This window comes from Triturus cristatus, chromosome 1_2, assembly GCF_964204655.1.
Source record: "Triturus cristatus chromosome 1_2, aTriCri1.1, whole genome shotgun sequence".
NCBI lineage: Eukaryota > Metazoa > Chordata > Amphibia > Caudata > Salamandridae > Triturus > Triturus cristatus.
The window spans coordinates 1,012,200,623-1,012,221,719 of NC_140580.1; the positions used below are offsets into that span (position 1 = coordinate 1,012,200,623).

The 21,097-nt window shown below is 40.6% G+C and overlaps 1 protein-coding gene across 2 annotated transcripts in view; it reads left to right on the plus strand.

Moving 5' to 3' along the window:
• The window catches only part of STXBP1 (syntaxin binding protein 1), a 223,420-nt gene extending 209,482 nt beyond the window's left edge, over positions 1 to 13,938 (plus strand). For both annotated transcript variants that reach the window (XM_085611824.1, XM_085611832.1), the window contains one exon: positions 10,678 to 13,938. Coding sequence is in view for 1 of the 2 variants with exons in the window: in XM_085611832.1 (XP_085467958.1) it covers positions 10,678 to 10,760 (83 nt within the window). In the remaining variant the exon portion in view is untranslated. The remainder of the gene's footprint in view (positions 1 to 10,677) is intronic.
• Positions 13,939 to 21,097: the final 7,159 nt, after the last annotated feature.

Consider the following 21,097-nt stretch of genomic DNA (forward strand, 5'->3'; position numbering starts at 1 on the left):
CAGAAGTCCGACAGCACTTCTTCACTCTTCTCTTTGACAAGGAACACCTTCTATGCACAAGTTTATTCCATGGTTGAAAAGCTCAGGAAGGACACATAGATTACGGAAGCCATGGTAGACCAGCCTCAGAAGTCTGTGTTTTGCTACCCGCAGACACAGGTGGCACCAAAAATGACAGGCACTACTTAAATGCAGCCATACCAACTCCAACAGTCCTTTCTCAAAACGCAGATCACTAAATCATACCCCAGACATGGATTCTGTGAAAATAACATCAGTAAGTCACCCAAAACAACAGCTCCTTGGCCTCAAACCAATTAACTCACTGACTCTACCACTCAAGACCTGTTGGGGGATGCATCAGGTTATACCTTTTCCAGTGGGAGGATATAACTTCAGATGGGTAGCTACTCGCCATTGTAGCTCATGCCTACTGCATGGAAATTCACAACACACCACCAAATATTCCCCCACACTGCCACACCACCAGCCGATTCCACCAAGCACTGCTGCAAGAGGAAGTGCAAGTATTGCTCTGACAGAGGGCTTTCAAACCTGCATCTCTAAAACAGCAAGAAAACTGTATCTAATCCCTTTACCCATTTCACTCTGTGATCCTCAAGGACATTGAGCAATCTTCTATTTGTTTTGAGCTGCAATCGGCACATCATGTCACAGCACTTCAGAATTAGTATAAGACAGCATTCCACTCTACGGCGTGCGGGACTATATGGCAACCCTACATCTCAAGGATGTCTACTTCAAATTTCCGATTCAACCAGCTCACTGCCAGTGGATCACAGCAGCCCCTCAAATGTTCACCAAATGCCTGGAAGTAGTAATAGTGCATCTTCGGTGTAATGGCAGTTCTGTTTTTCCATACCTAGTTGATTCGCTGCTAAAAAGCAGCAGGCAAGCGCTCACACTCAACAAGTCAGCACACACCTCAAATGCTGGAAATTACCATTAATGTAAAAAAATCTCACAACTGTTCTCGAGAGCCATAGTCAATATATTGATAGCAAAAGGCTATCCTAGCAATGTAAGATTGATGCAGTTCAGAGACTGTTTCCCCTTTACGTCCTCTGTTATGGAGAATGATAATTAAACTGTTGGAAAAGATGGTGTTTTGCATTCACTTGTTCCAACTCCACGGTTGCATATGCGTACTCTACAAGACTGCCTTATGAGACATTGGTCACAAGCAAATGTGCATTATGAAGATTGCAAATTTCAGCACAAACTGCAATGGTGGAACTACAATGGTAGAATGGCCCCTATCAGCAAGTGGCCATCAAAGCAGCTTCCAATGCAGGGTTAGTGGTATCTTCAGAAACCTGAATGTCAGCTTATTGGAATTGATGGAGTTCAGGTGGTGCTGAAAGCATTTTCAACCTCATTTGTAGCTAAAACAATGCTAATTCACACAGACAACATGACAATCATGTATTACCTACAAAAACAAGGGTGCATGCACTCAGCTCAGTAGCCAAGCGAGCATAGACACTGAGTCATTCGTCGCCAGATACTCCTCCTACCGGAACACCTTCCAGTAATGGAAAATTACTTTGCGGACCTGATGAGCAGTACACACCAACAGACACAGAAATGGGAGATCAAAGCTCATGTGTTTCTTCAATGCTTCCACCATTGGGGAACTCCGGCTTCAAACATGCTCGCCATACTCGAGAATACAAAATGGCGAACCTTCGCCTCCACATACATACACCCGCAATCTGTTGGCAAACCATTATGTATCAATTGGACAACAATATTTGATTATGCTTTCCCCTACTACTGCTCATTCCATATGTAGTGAGAAAGATGCAGTAAGGTACAATGAGGCTAATCATACTGCGCAGCTGGACACAGCAACTGTGGTACTTGCTACTGCCTGAAATGTCAATCCATCACCATGAAAAGTCACCACTGCACCCAGTGAGCTTATGTGGCATAAAGGTCAGCTGTATCTCGCCAACTTCAGGACAGTGAAACTTCAAATTTGGCAGGTGAGGTCCTTTGAAGCCTGGAAATTCTCTACATGGGCATGGTATGTGGCTAAACAGAGAATTATTCATTTTTGTAGCAATATACGCAAACAGCTCTTAGAAGCCACAAGTCAAGATATTATTTGTTACTTGCTGTATTTATTACAGGCAGGACTAGGCTTTGGTTCCCTAACTGTATACCTCACCACTGGAGCTGCTTACCTACAAAATAGGGAATGCCAGTCCATCTTCAAAATCCCTGTTGTTAAAGACTTTTTGAAAGGCCTAAAGTGGGTTATCCCACCAGGAACACCACTGGTTCCGCCATAGGACCTGAACATTGTCCTTAGGCGTCTTCTGGGGCCTCCATTAGGACTCCTACACTCTTGTCCAAAGTAGTTTCCTTCCAGGAAAGGGGTCTTACTTAATACAATCAGTTTTCTCCTCAAAGTGAGTGAACTACAAGCGCTAACAGTTGAACCATTTATCCAAGTACACAAAGATCAGGTTATTCTGAGAACACACCCTTGTTTTGGCCAAAGGTTGTTTCACCTTTCCATGTTAATCAAACTATTGATTTATCCTGTTTTTCTACCCCAACCACACGTTAGATGTTAAAATAGCTCATACATACTAAATGGATCATAGAAAACTCTTCAGAAAATCAAAAATCTTTTTGTAGCTTTTGGCCAACCACATCTACAACAATCAGTTTCTAAAGCGGGCCTCATCAGATGGATTGTCAAATGTATTCAGGTTTGTTATGGCAAATTCAAGTGTTCATTACATTTTGCGCCTAGAGCATATTTGGCTCTCAAAAAAGGAAGCCACTATGGCTTTCATAGGCAACATTCCACTAGCAGACATCCGTAAAGCTGCTGCATGGTCTACTATCCACACGTTCACTAAGCATTGCTGTGCGGGAATTCATGCCTGACAGAAAGCTCATGTTGCTCAAGCTACACTTAAAATGTTATTTCTAACGTGTTCCGTTGCTGCTCACAAGCCACCGTCTTAGGAGTATGAATACTGCTTTACAGTCTATGCACACGCTTCAAATGGAAAACGCTATTTACCCGTAACAATCGGTCCACAACTTGTAGCGCAGTGGATTCCCATGCCCCCTCCATATCTCCAGATGTTAACTCACAATATAATGTTTGACAATCTCTAGCTTACTAAATACATAATCATCTACCAGTAAACATAGATTTTACAGCTTTGCCTCTGCAAATATTGCACTTACCTGTATGGGAAAAAAGATCTGAGGTGCAATATATGTCCTTGTGCCTTGTGGGTTTTTTCAAAGGTATTGTGAGTCATCTTGAAGCCAAAACCTCTTTTTCAAACAAAGCCAACTTGCAACGTCAGTTCCCAACATTAGATGTTGGGACTGTGCACAGAGTGTGAATCTACAGCACTACAATCTGCAAAGAGATGGAAAGATCTGGCTTGTATAGGGCCTAAAGAAATGGGGTGACCTGGCTCGGTGATGGTTTACAGAAATGGAGACGGGTTCATCAAAACCAGAGTAGCCTGGTTAATGTTGTGTTCAACCATTACCATTCTCCAGCCATTGGGGGGGTAGAGAAGTTTAAGTAGCTGACGCTTTCTCAGTGATTTATACATCAAGAAAAGCTGTTGAAGAAGTTGGTGTAGAGTGGAAGACGAAATACATAAATTGACTTGCCTACCTGAGACATAAGAATAACATACAATGTCCCCTCGATTCATTTTCATTCTCTTGGTGGGCAACACCCCATTCACAGAAATTTTATCACCATAATATAGTCTTTAGGTCATGATTTGCTCTGCGAATAAAGGGCCACCTCTACCATGACTAGCCCAGGTGCCTAATTGTCATTCTTGGGAACTTCCTGTGAGCCTCACTGGCTGTAGTGATTATGAAAGAAAACATACAAGCTGGCAGACATTTCTTAAAACCTTTCTAACAAGTAGAGTTGTTAAGGGACTGAGAGTAAGTTTTGATCATTAGGTGTAGATCTTATTCACTGGGAGTTTGGTGAAATATCTTTCAATGGAAGGCTGCAGTGGTCATTGAAAGGCAGCACTATGCATCAATAGTAAGCTTTACGCTATAGATTGTAATTCCATTAAGTCGTTCTTACTGGGGGGAGGGGAAATCTTTCCTGAAAAGAGCAGGTCTCAGTCACTGAATTGCATCCTCATGCATTAGCGTCTATGCCAGATTATCAATCATGGAAAAACAATATTCTCCTGTGGAATCCCTTTCAGTTTGGATGATTCTGGGATTATTGGAGCTGCCCGATGGGCTGAAAAGTGCCTAGTGAGTTAAAGGTATAGCTGGCAGTTAAGTACTTATAAAAGTGATATCTATTTGCCACAAATCCACCACATTTCACCTACATGCAGTATAATAGCTTGTACAAAAAATACAATAGGTTAACCTTACATAAGGGATAGAGGATTAATATTCTTACCAGTGTTGTGTCCCTACAACTAAATATTCTGCCTTTTTTCCCTGGTTGAACATGTAGGCTCTTCAATTCACCCCTTTGGTTGCACCTTTGACCTCTCTATCCTATAAAGCCTGAAAGTTTTAATGTCCTCCTAAACCAATAAGACACACATTTTCAAACCCAGACACAATGCTTTCTCTCTCACGCCTGATGTTTTTTTCTTTTTGACACCCCACTATTGCATGATTCCACAATCCTTCTCCACTTCACAACCACTCCTCACACACTACAGGCCTTGCTGATTTTTTCGTCCATAGACACCATACATTTTCAGTTTCTACCACCCTGGTTCTTTTCCTCTTGAAAAGGACATCCATGTATATATCCTTCAATATTTTTCCAGCATCCCAATAAGTCCATGGATCAACAATTGCAAGCATTTCCAATCCAGATGCTATGTTTGTTGGGGAAGTTCTGGGAGGGGTACGAGACGGAATGTTGCATGAACATGGGTGCTCTGTAAACTGTAAAGACTAATGGGTAATGGATGAGAAACCACTGCTGGCTATGGCTATACTACTGAGAATGCAAAAAGACAGATGAGAAAGATAATGTGGCAGCAATGAGGAAATGGGATTCTTTCCCACAATTGGAATCAGAGTGTAGCTCCATAGGCGAGGCACAATATTGTAAGTATACAGAACACAGTACATGCTAGTACACAAACCATTATATATTTTAGTCTGTAAGGACTTTATTCAACGATATTCGGCACTCCAGACAGGGATGTTTTCTCCATAGATTATAGAGTATACAACATGTTTAATAAATTTGGGTCAACAATACAAATTTGCCACACATGTTGAAACAATAGAAATGCAATTTTATTGGATAATCCGAGATATATTGCTAGCTTTCATTGTGAAAAGCCTCAAATCTTGCAAATAACAGAGTCCACCCCGTGATGAGACAAGCAAATTATAGTGTTTGATGTTGCCACCAAGATTTTCCTTTACTACTTTCTTGTGGTACAGCTTGCTTGTACTGAATTAAGCTATAGAATGTTTCTCCTGAAAATACCCTGTCATTTGCCAATACAACAAGTCACAAATGAGCACATTTTGGTCTCAATATAGCTAAATGAATGTACAAAAAATAGTTTTTGGTCATTTTATGAATATATAACTAACTGGCCCTCTTTAGGATGGACTGTTCAGTTCCATAAATGTGCTATTAGGAAAAGGTGGAGACATAGTGAATGTATTGTAGGCATTACACTTAAATTATACAAGACATAAAATATCCTTTGAACAACAGGTAGTCAAGTGATCTAATAAATAGAGTAATGGGTCCAAATTACATTTGTTGATGATTTCACAGCTTAATTTTGGCCTGCCTACAAATGTAGTACACCAGAAGGGATAGGGAGTAATAAAATGTTTATATCTCGTGATGGCACGTGCTGTGTGTGCTAATACTGCCCTCACTCACACAAATGTGTGACATGCTTCATCATAGGGCTGCTTACAATACACCCTGGCGAAGCCACGCACAGGGTGGAGCAATAGAGTGGGGGAAGACAATACAACACAAAGAGAAATACATTTATTTCACATTGGCTGGGAACAACGGTAGTGAAAGTGCAGTGTTATGTGAGTTAAAACTAGCTCTGAAGTGTCGCTGTGCCTAAGACTTTCTTCCTGGTCCCTCCGGCCAGGGTTAAAAACGTGGTGATTGGGAGATGTTATGTGCTCCTAACACCCCTCCTTTACTGCCAGGTGGTCGGCATGTTTCAGCCGTGTGTGTGTGCCCCACTTATAGGGTCACGCCGGCCTTCCTCAGGACTCTACCTGTCCAAGTGTATTGATACTCTCACCTCCAGTTGAGAAAGAAAGTGTCTTAAAAATCAGTTCATCCGTTATGAGGAATTTCCTTAAGCAAGTAGTGGAGTTCCTAAACAAAAGGGAACACCAGAATATCGGGAGACAAAAAATAGAAGAAACAAGAAATCAGAAGTAATCTTCTCCTCGGTACATCATACGTTATGTGTATAGTGATTTGTCTATACATGAATTCACTCTAGTGTATCATCCACCCCCACGAGAGATCAGTATTGCCTAATCCTCCTAGCTTCACGTGAGTGCGAAACACAGGAGGGGCAGTTGTCTAAACAGGTATATTATCCTATCGACCATTAAAATATCAGCGTTTGCATACATACAGCTATAGTCCAAACAGTCACATCCACTGCCCCCTGGTAATACGGTGCATGTCTACACACCGAGTTTACCCCTAATTCACATTAGAACTGGCAGCAGGCAAGAAGAAACCCCCTCTAGTCAGACTCTTAATAGAGGGAAAGAGAAATCACAGATAGAGATTGTTATGTTAATAATCACAACATGGAGAGACATAGTGCCTACAAATGTGCCACTTGCAAGGATCGGAGGCTAAATTCTAAATTAAAGATGGAAACAAGTTTAAAACTATATTTTAATATTGAATTTTATTTCTTAGATAATTAGTCTTAGATTATCATAATAGTACAGCTCCATTTAAAGACTCAAGAGGGAATTGCAATTTTTCTGTGTTGTTCTCAATAGATGAACTGCAAAAAGATTTTCAAAGTTACCTGTGCAAGTTTGAATGGCTGAGAAGGACTACAAAGTTTTAGCCATTCTTCACTCTTTGTTTATATGAGATTCTCTGCCTTCTAGTCTGTCTTCTGGTTTGCTGTCAATGAGAGGCAATTGGCAGTTAGTGTGTCTACTATTCATATAGCAAGAATTATATTAACTCCTTCAAATTTAAACCCAGTTCTCTGAAATGAGATACAAAATCATTCTAGTCATTTTGTGTGCTAATGGCCATGAAGGGAGCTATCATCATAACAATTTGCGTTGCTTGGACGAATACCAAGTAATTATCAGTTTTACTCGCCAAAACGTCTCCTTCTGTTTCCATTACAATGAAAGGCACTGCCATTCTCACCAATATGTCTATTCCTAAATTATTTGTTGATGTATTACCGGCTATCCAACACTGTTTACTATGATGGACATGCAACTATTTTTGTAGATGAAATAAAGGTTCTGCTAGCCTTTCATAACACTATAAATGGCCTTTACAATCAAAGGCCAAACATTTTTAACTGGAAAGAAGAGGCCACCAGCTGAAATTAAGCATTTAATAATCAGGGTAAACAATAATCATTTGACGATTACAAGTCCTATTGAACTAAAAAAGTAAATATACAGAAAGTTCATCCTGAGCGAAGCTGTATTATTATTGAAAATTAATTCTCTACTTAACTGACTATGGTAGATCACACTAGAAGGTCACCAGTGATTGAGTAGCTATTAAGAAAGAGATGTGAACAGGTGCTGTGAAAGACCTTCTTTCCATTCCAATGGAGGAAATCTATTCAGAGAGGTGGGCTAAAACAAAATAAGAGTAGAGACAGCCCTCCTTCGATCGCATCCCTCTTTATGGAAACTAAGAATAGAATGGACAAAAAGACTTCCCAGCCAAAGAAGATCCATCCAGCTGGGGTACTGACTTCCCATGTCACCCCTTTACAGCAGATCACTTTTCAGGGTGACAAAGGAGGAAGTGAAAATAAGCAGTGACCATTCGCTAAGTATTCCACAGGACACCACACAGTATGAAGCTCAGGGAATAGATGAGCCTAAAGACATTCTTTCTTTTCCAATTGAAAATCCCCTGTCTTTACGCCACTTTCTTTGTTTTGTGAGACTATGATCACCTCCAGGGCAACCTTCAAACATATGTTCAGGTATGAGCCACAACACACCTTGGACCTCTACCAACACCTGTGTACACCAATATAAACATCAAACTTTAATTTGCACAGATTGTGCAATGTCTGAGTCTGATTTTGGCTGTGCAAACAAAAATATAGCCCTGCATTTGCCTTTGCAAGCTATGTGGTAAGGCTTGAAAGATTACACTGATATTTCACACTAAGAGGTTTACCTTCTAAAATATTTACAGTACTGATTATTAGAGATAATATACTTTCAATTAAATTTGAAGGAGTCTAGGATTATTCTTTTAAACTCAATTTATAGGTAAACAGGAATAAACCTTAAAGACCTGAACATAAGTACTTAGCGACATTTCTGGATAACCTTAGTGTTATTGCTTGTGACAGAGCAGAACACTACTAATGTAATGAAGTACTATCGAAAAGAGCCCTGGGCTGATTCATGCAGTTCTATTTTAACACCCCAAAGATGGGTCTTGAAGTACTATTTAAGAGCATTCTGGGATGTTCCACAAAAGAGCACCCAAGCATGCACCTTGACATTCCCCAAAGATGCACAAGCAAGCACTAAAATTGGCACAAAAGCATGAACCACAAAATACTAGAGAAAAGCACCATACGACCTACCTTGAAATTCTATGGAATGGCAATCAAGCATACACCCTGAAGCACTATAGTATGACACTCTGGAATTGTACCAGAGAAAGATACTCAAGGATGCACCTTGAAAAGGACATTCACAGAACACCTTGATGTACCTCAGACAATTTCTCAAGGATGCTCCTTTAGGTACCAGATTCTGCCTCTTAAAGGCAAATTTTGAATACTACAGAGTGACTCCCAGGGGCTTAATTTAATGTACTTTGAAGGCCATTCAAAATGTAACTTGAAGCACTACAAAAGGACATTCAAGAGCACCCCATAAAGCACAATGTGGGCAGGTAACGGAAAGATGCTTCTTGAGGTACACGTGTAAGTCTTAGGGATACACCAGGAGGTATTTCAGAGAACCAGACAGTGGCTTTCTGAAATGTACTGTGAATCTCCATTTAAAAAGATATGTTTAAGTACTAATTTCAGACAGACATGAACATCCTTAAGGGGGTGCTGATGGTCTCCCAGGGATTTACCTTGAAGCACTAAAGAAGGAAATATGAGGAAGGTATTATCTCACCCTACAGGATGATACAATGAAATGCAGCGCAAAATACTATTGAGATAAAATCGGGTTTGTCATCTGAAATTCTAAAGTGCGAGAGATATCAGGATGTACCACGGGGTACTAAGGACAATAGCAGAGAATTTCCCTACAAATGCTAGAGATGGCATTCAGGGATATTCCTCGAATTATTAAAGATTGGCAAAAATGGTAAGACTAAACCATATCTATTCCAAAGAGTAGTAGAATGTAACCCTCCCAAACTGAGAAGCTGTTCCTCCAGTCATCCAATGGAGGGAATATTTCGACCATGTATTCCTCTCCAATTCATTAGTAAACTCTATGAAGAAAGGTTGTTATTCCACTTTATTTGATAGTACAATCAATCCACTAGCCTTTGCTGCTACAGAAGGTCTTATCTAGCTGAGATTTATGGAGTAGTTCCATGTAATGAAGGGCATTAATGGACAGAGTTACAACAGTGTTTCACTGTCACAGTGACCTTGTCTTTAAGCCAAATTTCCATTGCACCAATATTCAGGAGTAACCTTTTACTGCCCTAAACTGAGAATGGTAGCACCTCCCTTGTCAATCTAAACTGGAGAAGTTCATCCTATTTACATAATAAGACGTTTGCTGTTTCTTACCATATACACCCAATCAAAATGTAGGCGCAGACAGACCTACTCCCCCCACCAACTATTAGTAGAAATAGATTTACAACGGACATCCTATCCCAGGTGGCACCATCTCTTAGAAAGAGAGGACATTGCTGGTACCTTGACTAGTAACACTTCCAAATTATTAGACATCTTAATGCCACTGATATGTCTCTTGGAAAGAGTTGTGGGAGAATAAGACTACGGACAGAGGTGGTGCCCACCCAGTCGAAACTTATTGAATCCCCAAGCAGTTGTTTGATATTCCCAAACTGTAAGCAAGAGCATCTCCTTGTTTTTATAAAATGAGAAACAGCATGTAGTTCCCAATCTAATAATATGCTGTCTGAGGTACGGCCGCCTATTGGCCCCACTACCACATAACAACAACCTTTTTGAAATCATGTGTCAGGTACTTTAAGCAAGATGGTGCCAACAGTTAAGGCATTAACATTATTTTAGGGCGGCATAGGGAAAGCAGATTTCTGGCCTCCCACATGTAAAAATGTAGAATGGCATGGGGAAGTAGAAATAGTTGCGCATGGGGCAAAGCTCGAAGGGCATTGTGCAAAGGGCACAGAGTAATCCTGCAAATTAGTCACTACTTTTCTCTCTTCCCCTTTCCTCCTTCCTTCTCAAACAGGTTCCACACATGTCCTAACACCACAGAAACTCCTGGACGCCTTGAAGAAAATGAATAAATCAGATGAAGAAATCAGCAGTTAGAATCTTCAGTTACCCCCATTTCTCTCCACCTCAAAGGATCTTCCCATCAAACCTGATAGTTTGCTGCACCGCCAGTTTGTCCCCCAGCAACTGCCCATCCCTGCCTGTCACCAAATGCCCCCTCCCCCAAAGGAACAGCTTTTCAGATTCAGTCGTGGCAGAAGACTCCTGTCCTGGGTGGAACAAGCAGCGAGGAAAGCATCTACCAGATCTGTCACTTATGTGTGACACACAAGAAATATGACGCCAGCCAACATTGGTTGGCAGAGAATGGTTTGAGATGTCTTTGTCCCACTTTTGTTTTCAGCATCAATGGAAAAGTTGTTTTATTACCTGCTCTCTGGTTCTATAGCTGCACCCTCCCTTGCCCTGTAACACGAATGCATGCTGTGGAATGGCTGCTATATATATGGGTAGATGTTTGAATTTGGTTCAGTATGTTTTTATGTTCTTGGATAAATATGTCAAACTGAGGTTGCTGTGTTTGAGCATGAATTAGATACCTGCTTCATTGCAGAAGACGTGGAGTGATATTTAGGCTGGTGCAAATCAATTCCCTGGCTGAGTGGAGGAAAACAGTCTGTAAACATCTGTCTTATGCATGCTGTAAACCATGCTGATCCGTGAGGGAAATGCACCCCTCTATCTGATAATAGTTACAATTCTACATACTAAGGTTACATCCTTGGCTGAGATGGGCATGACCCATGAGGGTCAACAAAATACTAGACAGCTCACACCATGAGCATTATGTACTATCATGTCCTAGAGTTGCAGGCCCCACTCCGCCTACTGTCTAGCACACCTGTAGCCTGATAAATTGTATATCACATCTTGTGTGATAAATGGAACATTGTATAGTGTTAATGGAAAAGTAGACCTCATCCTTTCTGTTAAATACTACTTTAGAACTGGTTGATCTAAGATATGGTATATTGTACAGGATACATTACAGATAGTAGTTATTCGACTGCATGGTTAGTTAGTTAAAGCCATCCTAAATGATAAATGGAACACAATAAATAAATATTTTGTTGGAAGTATTGAATCATCCAGTTCTAAATATGTGTGCAACTCTGTCCAAAAAGTGGAGCAAAAGGGCAGTTTTGTGCGGTGAACTGACTAGTGCAGAATGTCGGACCCATGTTGTCCTGTAATTTTAAGTGTATGGCAGACTCTCCTGTCCAGTGGTTGAGGAAGGGTACAAGTCCCACACTGACCATTGATTGGAACCTTTTTTAAGCCCATCCTTGTCCTGCAAGTGATGATGCATTTGAGGTTCACTCTCAACCACCCTGCCTATTGTATGGCGAAGGCAAGTCCTTTCCAATATGCGGGGACATATGTCAGTCCCATTCTTCCAATGAGTGGAATGGAAGAGAGGCATCTCCTTTATCAATCAGTGGGGGAGCCCCTTAGTCACATCTTGGCACACAGTGTTTAGCAGTAGAATCATGTCCCATCAATTCAGAATAGTAGCCTTATTCAGTCCAGAGAGTGGAACAATAGGGGGACCTAAGTGGACCAATAATTGAAGATGAATGGAATAATATTAGGCCTGTTAGTTGAACAATACATAGATATCACCTTCTTCGATAAGTCAGATCCTGTCCAATGAGTGGGACAGCAGAGTGCTTCCATCTGGCACAGTGCTTTGGATGTATGGATGACCCACCCTGCAGGAACTTAATACAACTAAGAGGTACCATTATGCAATGTATTTTCTGGACTTAATTGTGGGCATGTACGAAGAGTATTGGGAAAATAATCTCATTTATTTGGTAGGATGTCACAAGCACCACATTCACAAGCTTTTGGTTTGTTGAAACAAGTTACCTTCAAAGTACATAGAAGGTCAATGGCTCCACCTGCTACTGATCAAATTTTGTGGCTGAACTTTAGACAAGAGCTCTTTCAAATTGTATAAATCATCCACATTCTTTTGGAGAGAACCACAAGGTGTGATAACAGGTAAGGTATATGCTAGTGTCACTCAATACAGTAACCAAACTCTCCAGAAAAGATTTTTATTGAGTAGCAATTTAACAAGAATTGATGAATTCCGAAGTTAAGAATAGACATTCCATCTTTAAGCATGTCCACGTAAACCACAACTTTCTAGCTCTGTCTGCAACTTCAGTTTGGCCTATTCTTTCTCTTGAGAACTGTAGTGTGTCCAATGTCATTTGCTTGCAATAAAATATAAATAAAAATGTACACAGAGCCTCTGATATTTCAGTATTGAACACAGGTACAAAAAATTATAAAAAATAAATAAACTGTTAAACTTTTTTTGTCCAGGATGCCTGTTTGGCTAGTCTTGCAGTACCTGCATTTCCCTGTCTAGTTTGTAGTACACATCCTCTCTTTCTGCTCTTGTTGTCCTGTAGTAAATCTGTCCTCATTGTGAAACTTTTCAATTTTCCTTCTTAGGGTCTTCCCCCTACTCCATAATAAACCAACATTGTACTTTCCTGGGAGCAGGGTGCGTGTGTGTTCTGTGTTAGTGATATTTTGCACTCTGTCTTTAAGGATTAGTAATATTATTTTATTTAGTTATTTATTTCTTTGTTGCTACTACACCAAAGTTTTTTTCTCTCTCTTTACATCTAATATGCTTTTCTTTTCTTTTTTTAATTTCCTTTTCTTTCACTTAATGGTCTGTGCCTTCAGGTTGTCTATATTCTTCCTCCCATGAAAGTATCAAACACCTGTAATCAATCTATCCTTCCATCCATCCATCCATCCATCCATCCATCCATCCTTCCATCTAATGTTTGAATGCTTTCATTTTAATCCATATTAAACAGTGGTGATGCCAAGAGCAATAGCATACCTTGTCCTGTTCCTGATGACATCATATCTGAAAGCACTGACCTCCACTTTATACCTTCTTTATGTTTAGTAGCAGTTTATTATTTAAACATTGATATGAGTACTTGAAGTTACTTCTTTGATTTTTGTTGTTATTCTTTCTTTCTAGCCTTCCTTTCTGACTGGTTATTTATATTAAAAAATAAGTTATCAAAGAAAACTTTTAATAACTTTGATCTTATTTACCTTGGAATTTGAATGTTAAAAAGTGTTGAAGCACAACTTGTACCATATGTATCTTCATCCTGTCCCTCGCACTAATGTCTGTCAAATAAATACCTACCATCCCACACGTGGGTGAACAGATTGTGGTTGTCTTCATGTGAGTACATGTATTCATGCCCATATTAGGATGTATGCATTTGTGATTTCCACTTAAAAATAATGAATCACAATTTAACATTTGAAATAACATAAATTTGGCCATATTTCTATATAATGCTAGATTATTTGGAAAATATAACCTATTTGCCAGTGTCTTCAGAGAGCTTTACCATTGTTCGAGTTTTCAAGTTACTGAGGCCTCACATTTGAGTAACATGTGAGAAATAGATTCATCTAATTTCTCACATAAGCAACAATGCTCCTGTATCATAATTACAATTCAATTTCCTAACAATGTCTAAAGGTGGTAGTTGTCCAAACATATTGGTTTGTTAGCAATAACGAATGAGTTGAACAAATAATAATTGGTCTGTCCTGGATAGTATCTAGTTTTGTAAAGCACAAGATGACAAAAAATACCAAAACACCTGACCTCTCTCCAAACGTAACAATTTCAGGAGTATACATGTTTTACTGTATTCCAGAAATTACATTTACTAATTAAGTCATCACCAGCCCTTATCCTCACACCAGCAAAGTATCTCAGCAATTTATCCACAGGGGCATATTTTAACTCATTCGAGCAGACTGGTAGGGTTTCAATGCCATTTCATTTTCCCCTTTCAGTCCTAATACCGAGCATGACACTTGAATAGGCACTGAACTATGGGCTCACAAAAAGTCATTCAGTATTGGGCCTTTAATTTGATCAAGGTTATGCACATGTTCCTTCCAATAGACATGAATATTGATAGAACACTTATTCAGTTGTTGAAATGATAGTCCTCCATGTATCCCATTAAATTGCCTCAGTCCTTTACATAGAGATGTTGTCAATCTCAAATTGGCATAGTGAGGATTCCTATTCCAGTTAATCTCCTCATCAAGATCAATACCCGAATACCTATATCATTGTACTGTGTCAAGCTTCATGTGCTCAAAACGGCATACAATTTTTACCTTCAAGAAAATGTCAAGCACGTTTGTTGACCTTAATATATTTTGTTTCTAGAAGAATAATTACATAACTTTGTTCCCAACAACATAACATTTATGAATACATGGATTTTCTTTAGTAAAAAGATATATTGTAGAATGTTAAATTATGATATGTTTTAGTTTATTAGTTTATTGGTATTTATGTAGAATTACAAATTAAAAAGAAAAGACACACATCAACCATAGCAAGTAGTTGTTTGGCTATAGGAAGAGTTGTAAAGTGAGGGGATTGTAAGAGAATTATCTGTACCCGAATGAAGAAAGGGAGATATGAGTCCATGCCAGCATAGTGCGCAGAAGGGAACTGGGGGTAAAATGGGAAGAGATTAGGGAGTCTGTTATGTATACTTTTTCGGGGTGGGGGGGTTCTTTTGTATCTTCATAAGGCCTGAGTTCTTTGTTGACTTTTCAAGTAGAAGAGTTGCTCAAAAATCTGTCAATGGTTTTTCACCTATGATTCTGTGTATCATGAATTTTATATATTATGTTATAGCCTAAGAGATTGAAACACTGCATTCCACCACTGGTTTTGTCCGGAGGTTTAGGATCTCTTCAGGTGGCAGTGAACTGTTGTATGACAATGGCTATTAAGTTTTCTAGAAGCCTTTTTTTAGGATTTATTTATGGGTGGGTCTACTTGCCAGGAAGACAAAAGTATATCATTCAATTATACGTTTCTCTCAAGATAGATAATATTCACTGTGTTTCACAGCATTGGACCAATTTTATAGCATTTTAGTGTAGTAGAATATTTATGTTCAAGCATTTCCAATATTGACCATTAGCAGTCTAGTGGGAATCCATAGCGGCTGTGCAAAACAAAGAATAACCTCTGAGCGATCCATGCAGAGTTGAAATATTCCATGGCTCTTTGCCATATCAGTTCCTAAATGTTGTCTATTATCTTAAGGCCTAAAGTATTTTGCAGATCTTGATGCAGTTTAGTGTTAGAGTTGTGTCCTTTCAGTTAGTAGTGTACTGGATAAAACCTTAGATGTTATCAGTTTTTAGGGGTTTTTACAGGGTTCCTGGCCAGTCATATCCAGTTTCTTGTTAAAAGTTTTTAGTAGCTGCTCTTTGTATATTTGAGATCAGTTTATGACAACTGGTAAGGTCGGCTGTGGAAAGATTGAGATTTTTAAAAGTTGATCCTGGATCATTTACCCTTTCTGACCCATATATTTGATTACTAAAGATACATTCTTTGGTCTAGGTACACATTATTCTATTATTGAACCAAATACTGCTGTTGAGACCTATTTTTTGGGATATTGAATATGTTTGGGAAGTTTATAATTATTTTCTTTGTGGAGGTGATTATCACACTTGAGTTGGGAACTTTGGCATCATTTGATGAGGTGAAAGTGCTTAGTGGGAGAGGCTCAGTGAGACGAGCTTAGAGTTTGACCCATGGATGGGTATTTGGTTGAATTGGATCATTTTGCTATGAAAGGCTTTGGCTATCCTAATAGCATCTTGGTACATTTGAAAATTTGGGAAGTTAACCCTGCTCTCTTTCTTGTCTCTCTGTAATTTCCCTAAGGAGAGTTTTGGCATCTTCCTTTTCCATAAGAATTGACAATGTTTTAAATTGTTTAAAAAAGAACAAAGTGAAAGGTTTCACAAATATCCCAAAAGTGTGAAGTATTTCAGATGCGAATATCATTTTTATGGTGTTGAGTGTATCTCACAAGGATAGATTTAGTGAGGACCAAACTTGTGTTTTTCACTTTATTTCTTATTGTGTTTTAGAATATAGTTGGGTTAGGGCCTCTGCTATATTGCTAGTCAATGGGATGCTCGATTAATTTATGCTGTTGATGTTCCACTTACACTTGCAGGGTGCAAGGTGTTCATTGGAGCACATCTTCAACAGTGGAAGGACCTCAAATGTATCCTCATTTAATTTGTAGTCTGAGACCCTAACACAAGCTGATAAACCAGCAGTAGACCTGGTCCACATCATTATTCAATCTTAGTTTCTCTAATGGGGGCATTTAAGCTAGTATGAAAAGTAATGGAGAGAGGGGGCACCTTTCTTTTTGCGCCTTATTCAAGATACAAATTGGTGGATTTGGTGTAATAGATAGATGTGTTGACTTTCGGTTGGTTGTAGAGTACCTTGATTTTTCATTTCATTTAAAGGCTTCAAATAGGTGTGACCATTCCACTGGGAAAACTGTAGTTTCAGCATTGACTGTGATTCCACACCCTACTTTATCGTTATGAACCTATATTGCTGGCAGAGGTATAGGAATAGAAGGAGATAATCTTCAATTTACAAATCCATTTTGTTCTTCTTCAAAAGTCACATTACACATTCAAACAGGAGGCTAGAATCTTTGAGTGGACCCAGAACAAGAACAAGAAAACAGCGCCAACAATAGACCTTGCGCATTCTTGGGCGGTGCAAAACCCCTTGCAATATATACTCAGTAATGCAGGTGTCTAAATGGCAAACAGTATCAAACCCTTCCCACCCCCCTCCCGCCCTTCACTCACTACAGAGTTAGTGTATGATTTCGGCACTGCTTGTGATGGCGTTTAGTGTTGCTCGGATGTTGGCTACAAGGCGGTCTCTGGCAAGCTTAGGAGACAGAGATATCTAGGGCATGTAAGTTCCCAAAATTCTTGTGAAAGTAGGGACAAGAAAGGTTGCCATAAATCTCTGAAAGCCGGTCCCTGCCCAGCCAAGGTTAGCATTATCTTTTTCATAACTAGTATGTGCCACAGCATGTGGAGCCAGCCGGTGTGAGTAGGCATCTGTTGAGTACCCCACTGTGTGAGTATGTTGTTATTGGCAGCTCCTAGGACTAGCCAAGTTAGTCATCCTCTTCTAAAGTTCAGGGGATATGTTAGCATATTTGGTAGGCCAAGGAGCATATATGCAGGGAATCGTGGTAGTTGGGTGTCTAGGTGTGTGTACATTTCGTCGAGCACTTGAGACTAATATTGCTGAAGCCACAGGCAGTCTTATAGGCTATGTACTAGAGTGCCCTGTGAACTACAACTCCACCAACAATCCGCGCTCTGTGATGGGGTAGCCTTGTGTATCCGCACCGGGGTGTAGTAACAGTATGAGGCCGTGTCGGTAAGTGCTACATTACTAGCAGTATGCTTTGCTCTATGGTATATTCCTTCCCATTATTTGCTACTCAGTGATCTACCTAGGTCCTTCTCCCACCTGTCCCTGCTGGCATTGTGTGTGTGTTTGTTTCGGGAGATCAAAAGGGTGTATTGTTCAGAGATCAGTTTCCTATCTGACGATTGGTGAGAAGCCATTTTTCGTACTGGGTGAGGTGTCGCTGCGAATTGGTCATATTTTGCGAGTGTAGCCTCCAGTGTCTGAGCTACAGGTACTGGAGACGTTCTGTCTCAGGGATACCATAGTCTGCTTGAATATGGGGGAACGGGAGAAACACGTCCTTGTCGAACAGATAAGCCATTGTGTGGCACTCAGAGAGTCGCCACTTTGTAAACCTCGTGTCACCCAAACCCGGGGAGAAATCCAGGTTGTCTAGTAGCGGAGTCAGGGGAGATGGGAATGTGGTCAAGCCATGCCAGGAGCTAGTTTGGTCCCACACCACCATTGTTGCCCGCGTAATGGGAGACAGATAGAGACCCCACGGTCTGTATGGCCTCCTTAGAAAGGGGACTTTAGGTAAGGATGTACCGGCAACCGAACGGTCTTGAAATAACCAATGTTTCTCCGATTCAGTGTGGCTCCATTCTACCAGATACTGCAAGTGCTCTGCCTGATAATATGTATGGAGGTCAGGGATCCCCAGACCCCCATCACTAGGAGGAAGGAAGCTGATAGCTTTCTTCATGTGAGGTCTTCGTCCCTGCCATATGAACTGCAATAGCTCTCACTGTAGCTTGGGGATCATACCTGTGGGTGGCTGCAGGCAGAGGTATGGTATCTTCAGGAGGATCATCATTTTAATGGCTACTACTCTGCCTAGCCATGAAATCTGGTGGTGTTTTGACAGCTGGAGATCGTTGGGTGTTTGCATATGCAGTTTACGATAGTTGATAATGGTAAACATCGTTTACCATGCATGCGATATAACGCATGCCATTACAACGCAGTCGTTACAATGACCACGTTGTTACATCGCATACCATTACAACGCAAGTCGGCACAATGACTTGCTGTAGGGGGCAGAAAGTGTTGGATTTAAAATCTAACACCTTCCCTACTGTTGCAGAGACTGGAGTTGGAATAGTAAATTATACTATTCCAACATACAGCAAGTCATTGTTCCAACTTGTGTTGTAATGGTATGCGATGTAACAACGCACTCGTTGTAACGACCACGTTGTAATGGCATGCGTTGTAAACGCATGTGAACTAATGTGGCATATTCGTTGATAGCGGCTGTTGCTTGCGTGGTTGAAGCTAGGTTGATTCCCAGGTATGAGATGCTATTGGTTGACCACTGAATGGGGTGCTGCCCCTTTAGTTGTTCCACCATTTAGGGGAAGCTGGGGGGGCAGAAAGGCTGAGTGCTAGTGATTTCTCAAACGTTGACCTTAAAGCTAGAAACCCTGCCAAACATCTCTAGTTCCCTCAGGAAGACTGTGAGGGCCGTATCTGGTTTGTCGAGCATTACTAGGACATCGTCCGCTTAGAGGCTGTTTTTACATTGTAGGCTAAATTATACCACCCCGGAGTTCTGGAAGGGCGCTATCATCCACCCTATTTACAAAAGCGGGAAGAGAAATGAGCCTAAAAACTATAGTATGATTGCTCTCCTTGATGTCGAAGCCAAATATTATGCCAACATTCTACTGGAAGAGCTGTCGGCCGGGGCAGAAACAACAAAGCGCCTCCCGTTTAACCAGACTGGCTTCGTGGCTAACTCCGGAACAACAAGCACTTTATTTACATTGTCCGTCTTGCTAGAGAAAGCAGCAGTTCAACGTAACCAACTTCACTGCTGCCTTCTCAATTTCAAGGCGGCTTTGGACCGGGTGCCTCAGGCCATTTATGGCAAAAACTAGAGTACTGGGGAATACCCCCGGCCCTTTTAAAAGCCATAATTCAACTTCATTCGGATAGTTGGTTTAAAATAAAGTTTGGAGAAGGCTTCCATGTCTCTAGGAAGATTCAGACTGAAAGTGGTGTCAAACAAGGCTGCGTGTTGGCTCCACTCCTTTTTAATCTGTCTATCTCGGATCTTTTCCCACTTGATAATGTTAATTGCCATCCCCCCCAATTAGATGGAACCCGCATTAGTAATCTATTATACGCCGATGACCTTGTGTTATTAAGTCACACAAAGGTAGGCCTACAGTGGTTACTGGTCTGGCTGCTTCCCTATACAACAAAAAATTCCCTTGAGCTGAACCTGTCAGAAACAATTTCTTTTGGAAAGTGAAAGCAGCAGAGAGGAGGGTGGTTTTTCGATAATAAAAAGATTGAATCAGTATCCCACTATAAATACTTGGGAATCTTTCTTGACACTAGCTGCTCCCTTGTAAAGCAGAAAGAGGTAGTAAGAGCCAAAGCTCTGTCACTGGAGGTTGCGTCAGCGAATCTCTCGAAACTACTACTTGGTCCTAGCCTAATTCCATTGCTAAAGGTGATGAAGACAAAGATCACTAACTTGTCATATGGGCACGAGATTATGATGGGTGCAATAAGTATTTCACTAAACAAGTTAACCATCAAAATCTTTAAACGTGCTTTCTGCCTGCCAAGATCAGCATCGCCAGCCCAAATCAGACTAGAACTCGGCTCATTAGATCACCATGGGTTCGAGGCAGGTGCGTTCATAAAGCTCTGTAATAGATTACGCAACGCCCAGGAGGGCAGCCTGGATGCCAGACTTTGGAACGAAATACTGACCTGCCAATCAAGTCAAAAACATCAGCATCATCTGGATTATTCTCTGCAGCTACTTGGTGTCAAGGAATATTGGGGAACATATCCATCTCAGCCAGCGCTAAAGGCAGTCATCAAGAGAAGCGCCCGGCTGTGGTCTTTCCATTCTGATAGGGCAATACTGTCCAGAAGGAAACACGCCCGGGCGGTTATCTCAGATTTTAAACCGGGGGCCGAATCATCTTATTTATCAAGCATGTTTGCACTTTTTTGGAAGCAAAACTTTATGACACTGAGGATGAGTGAATGG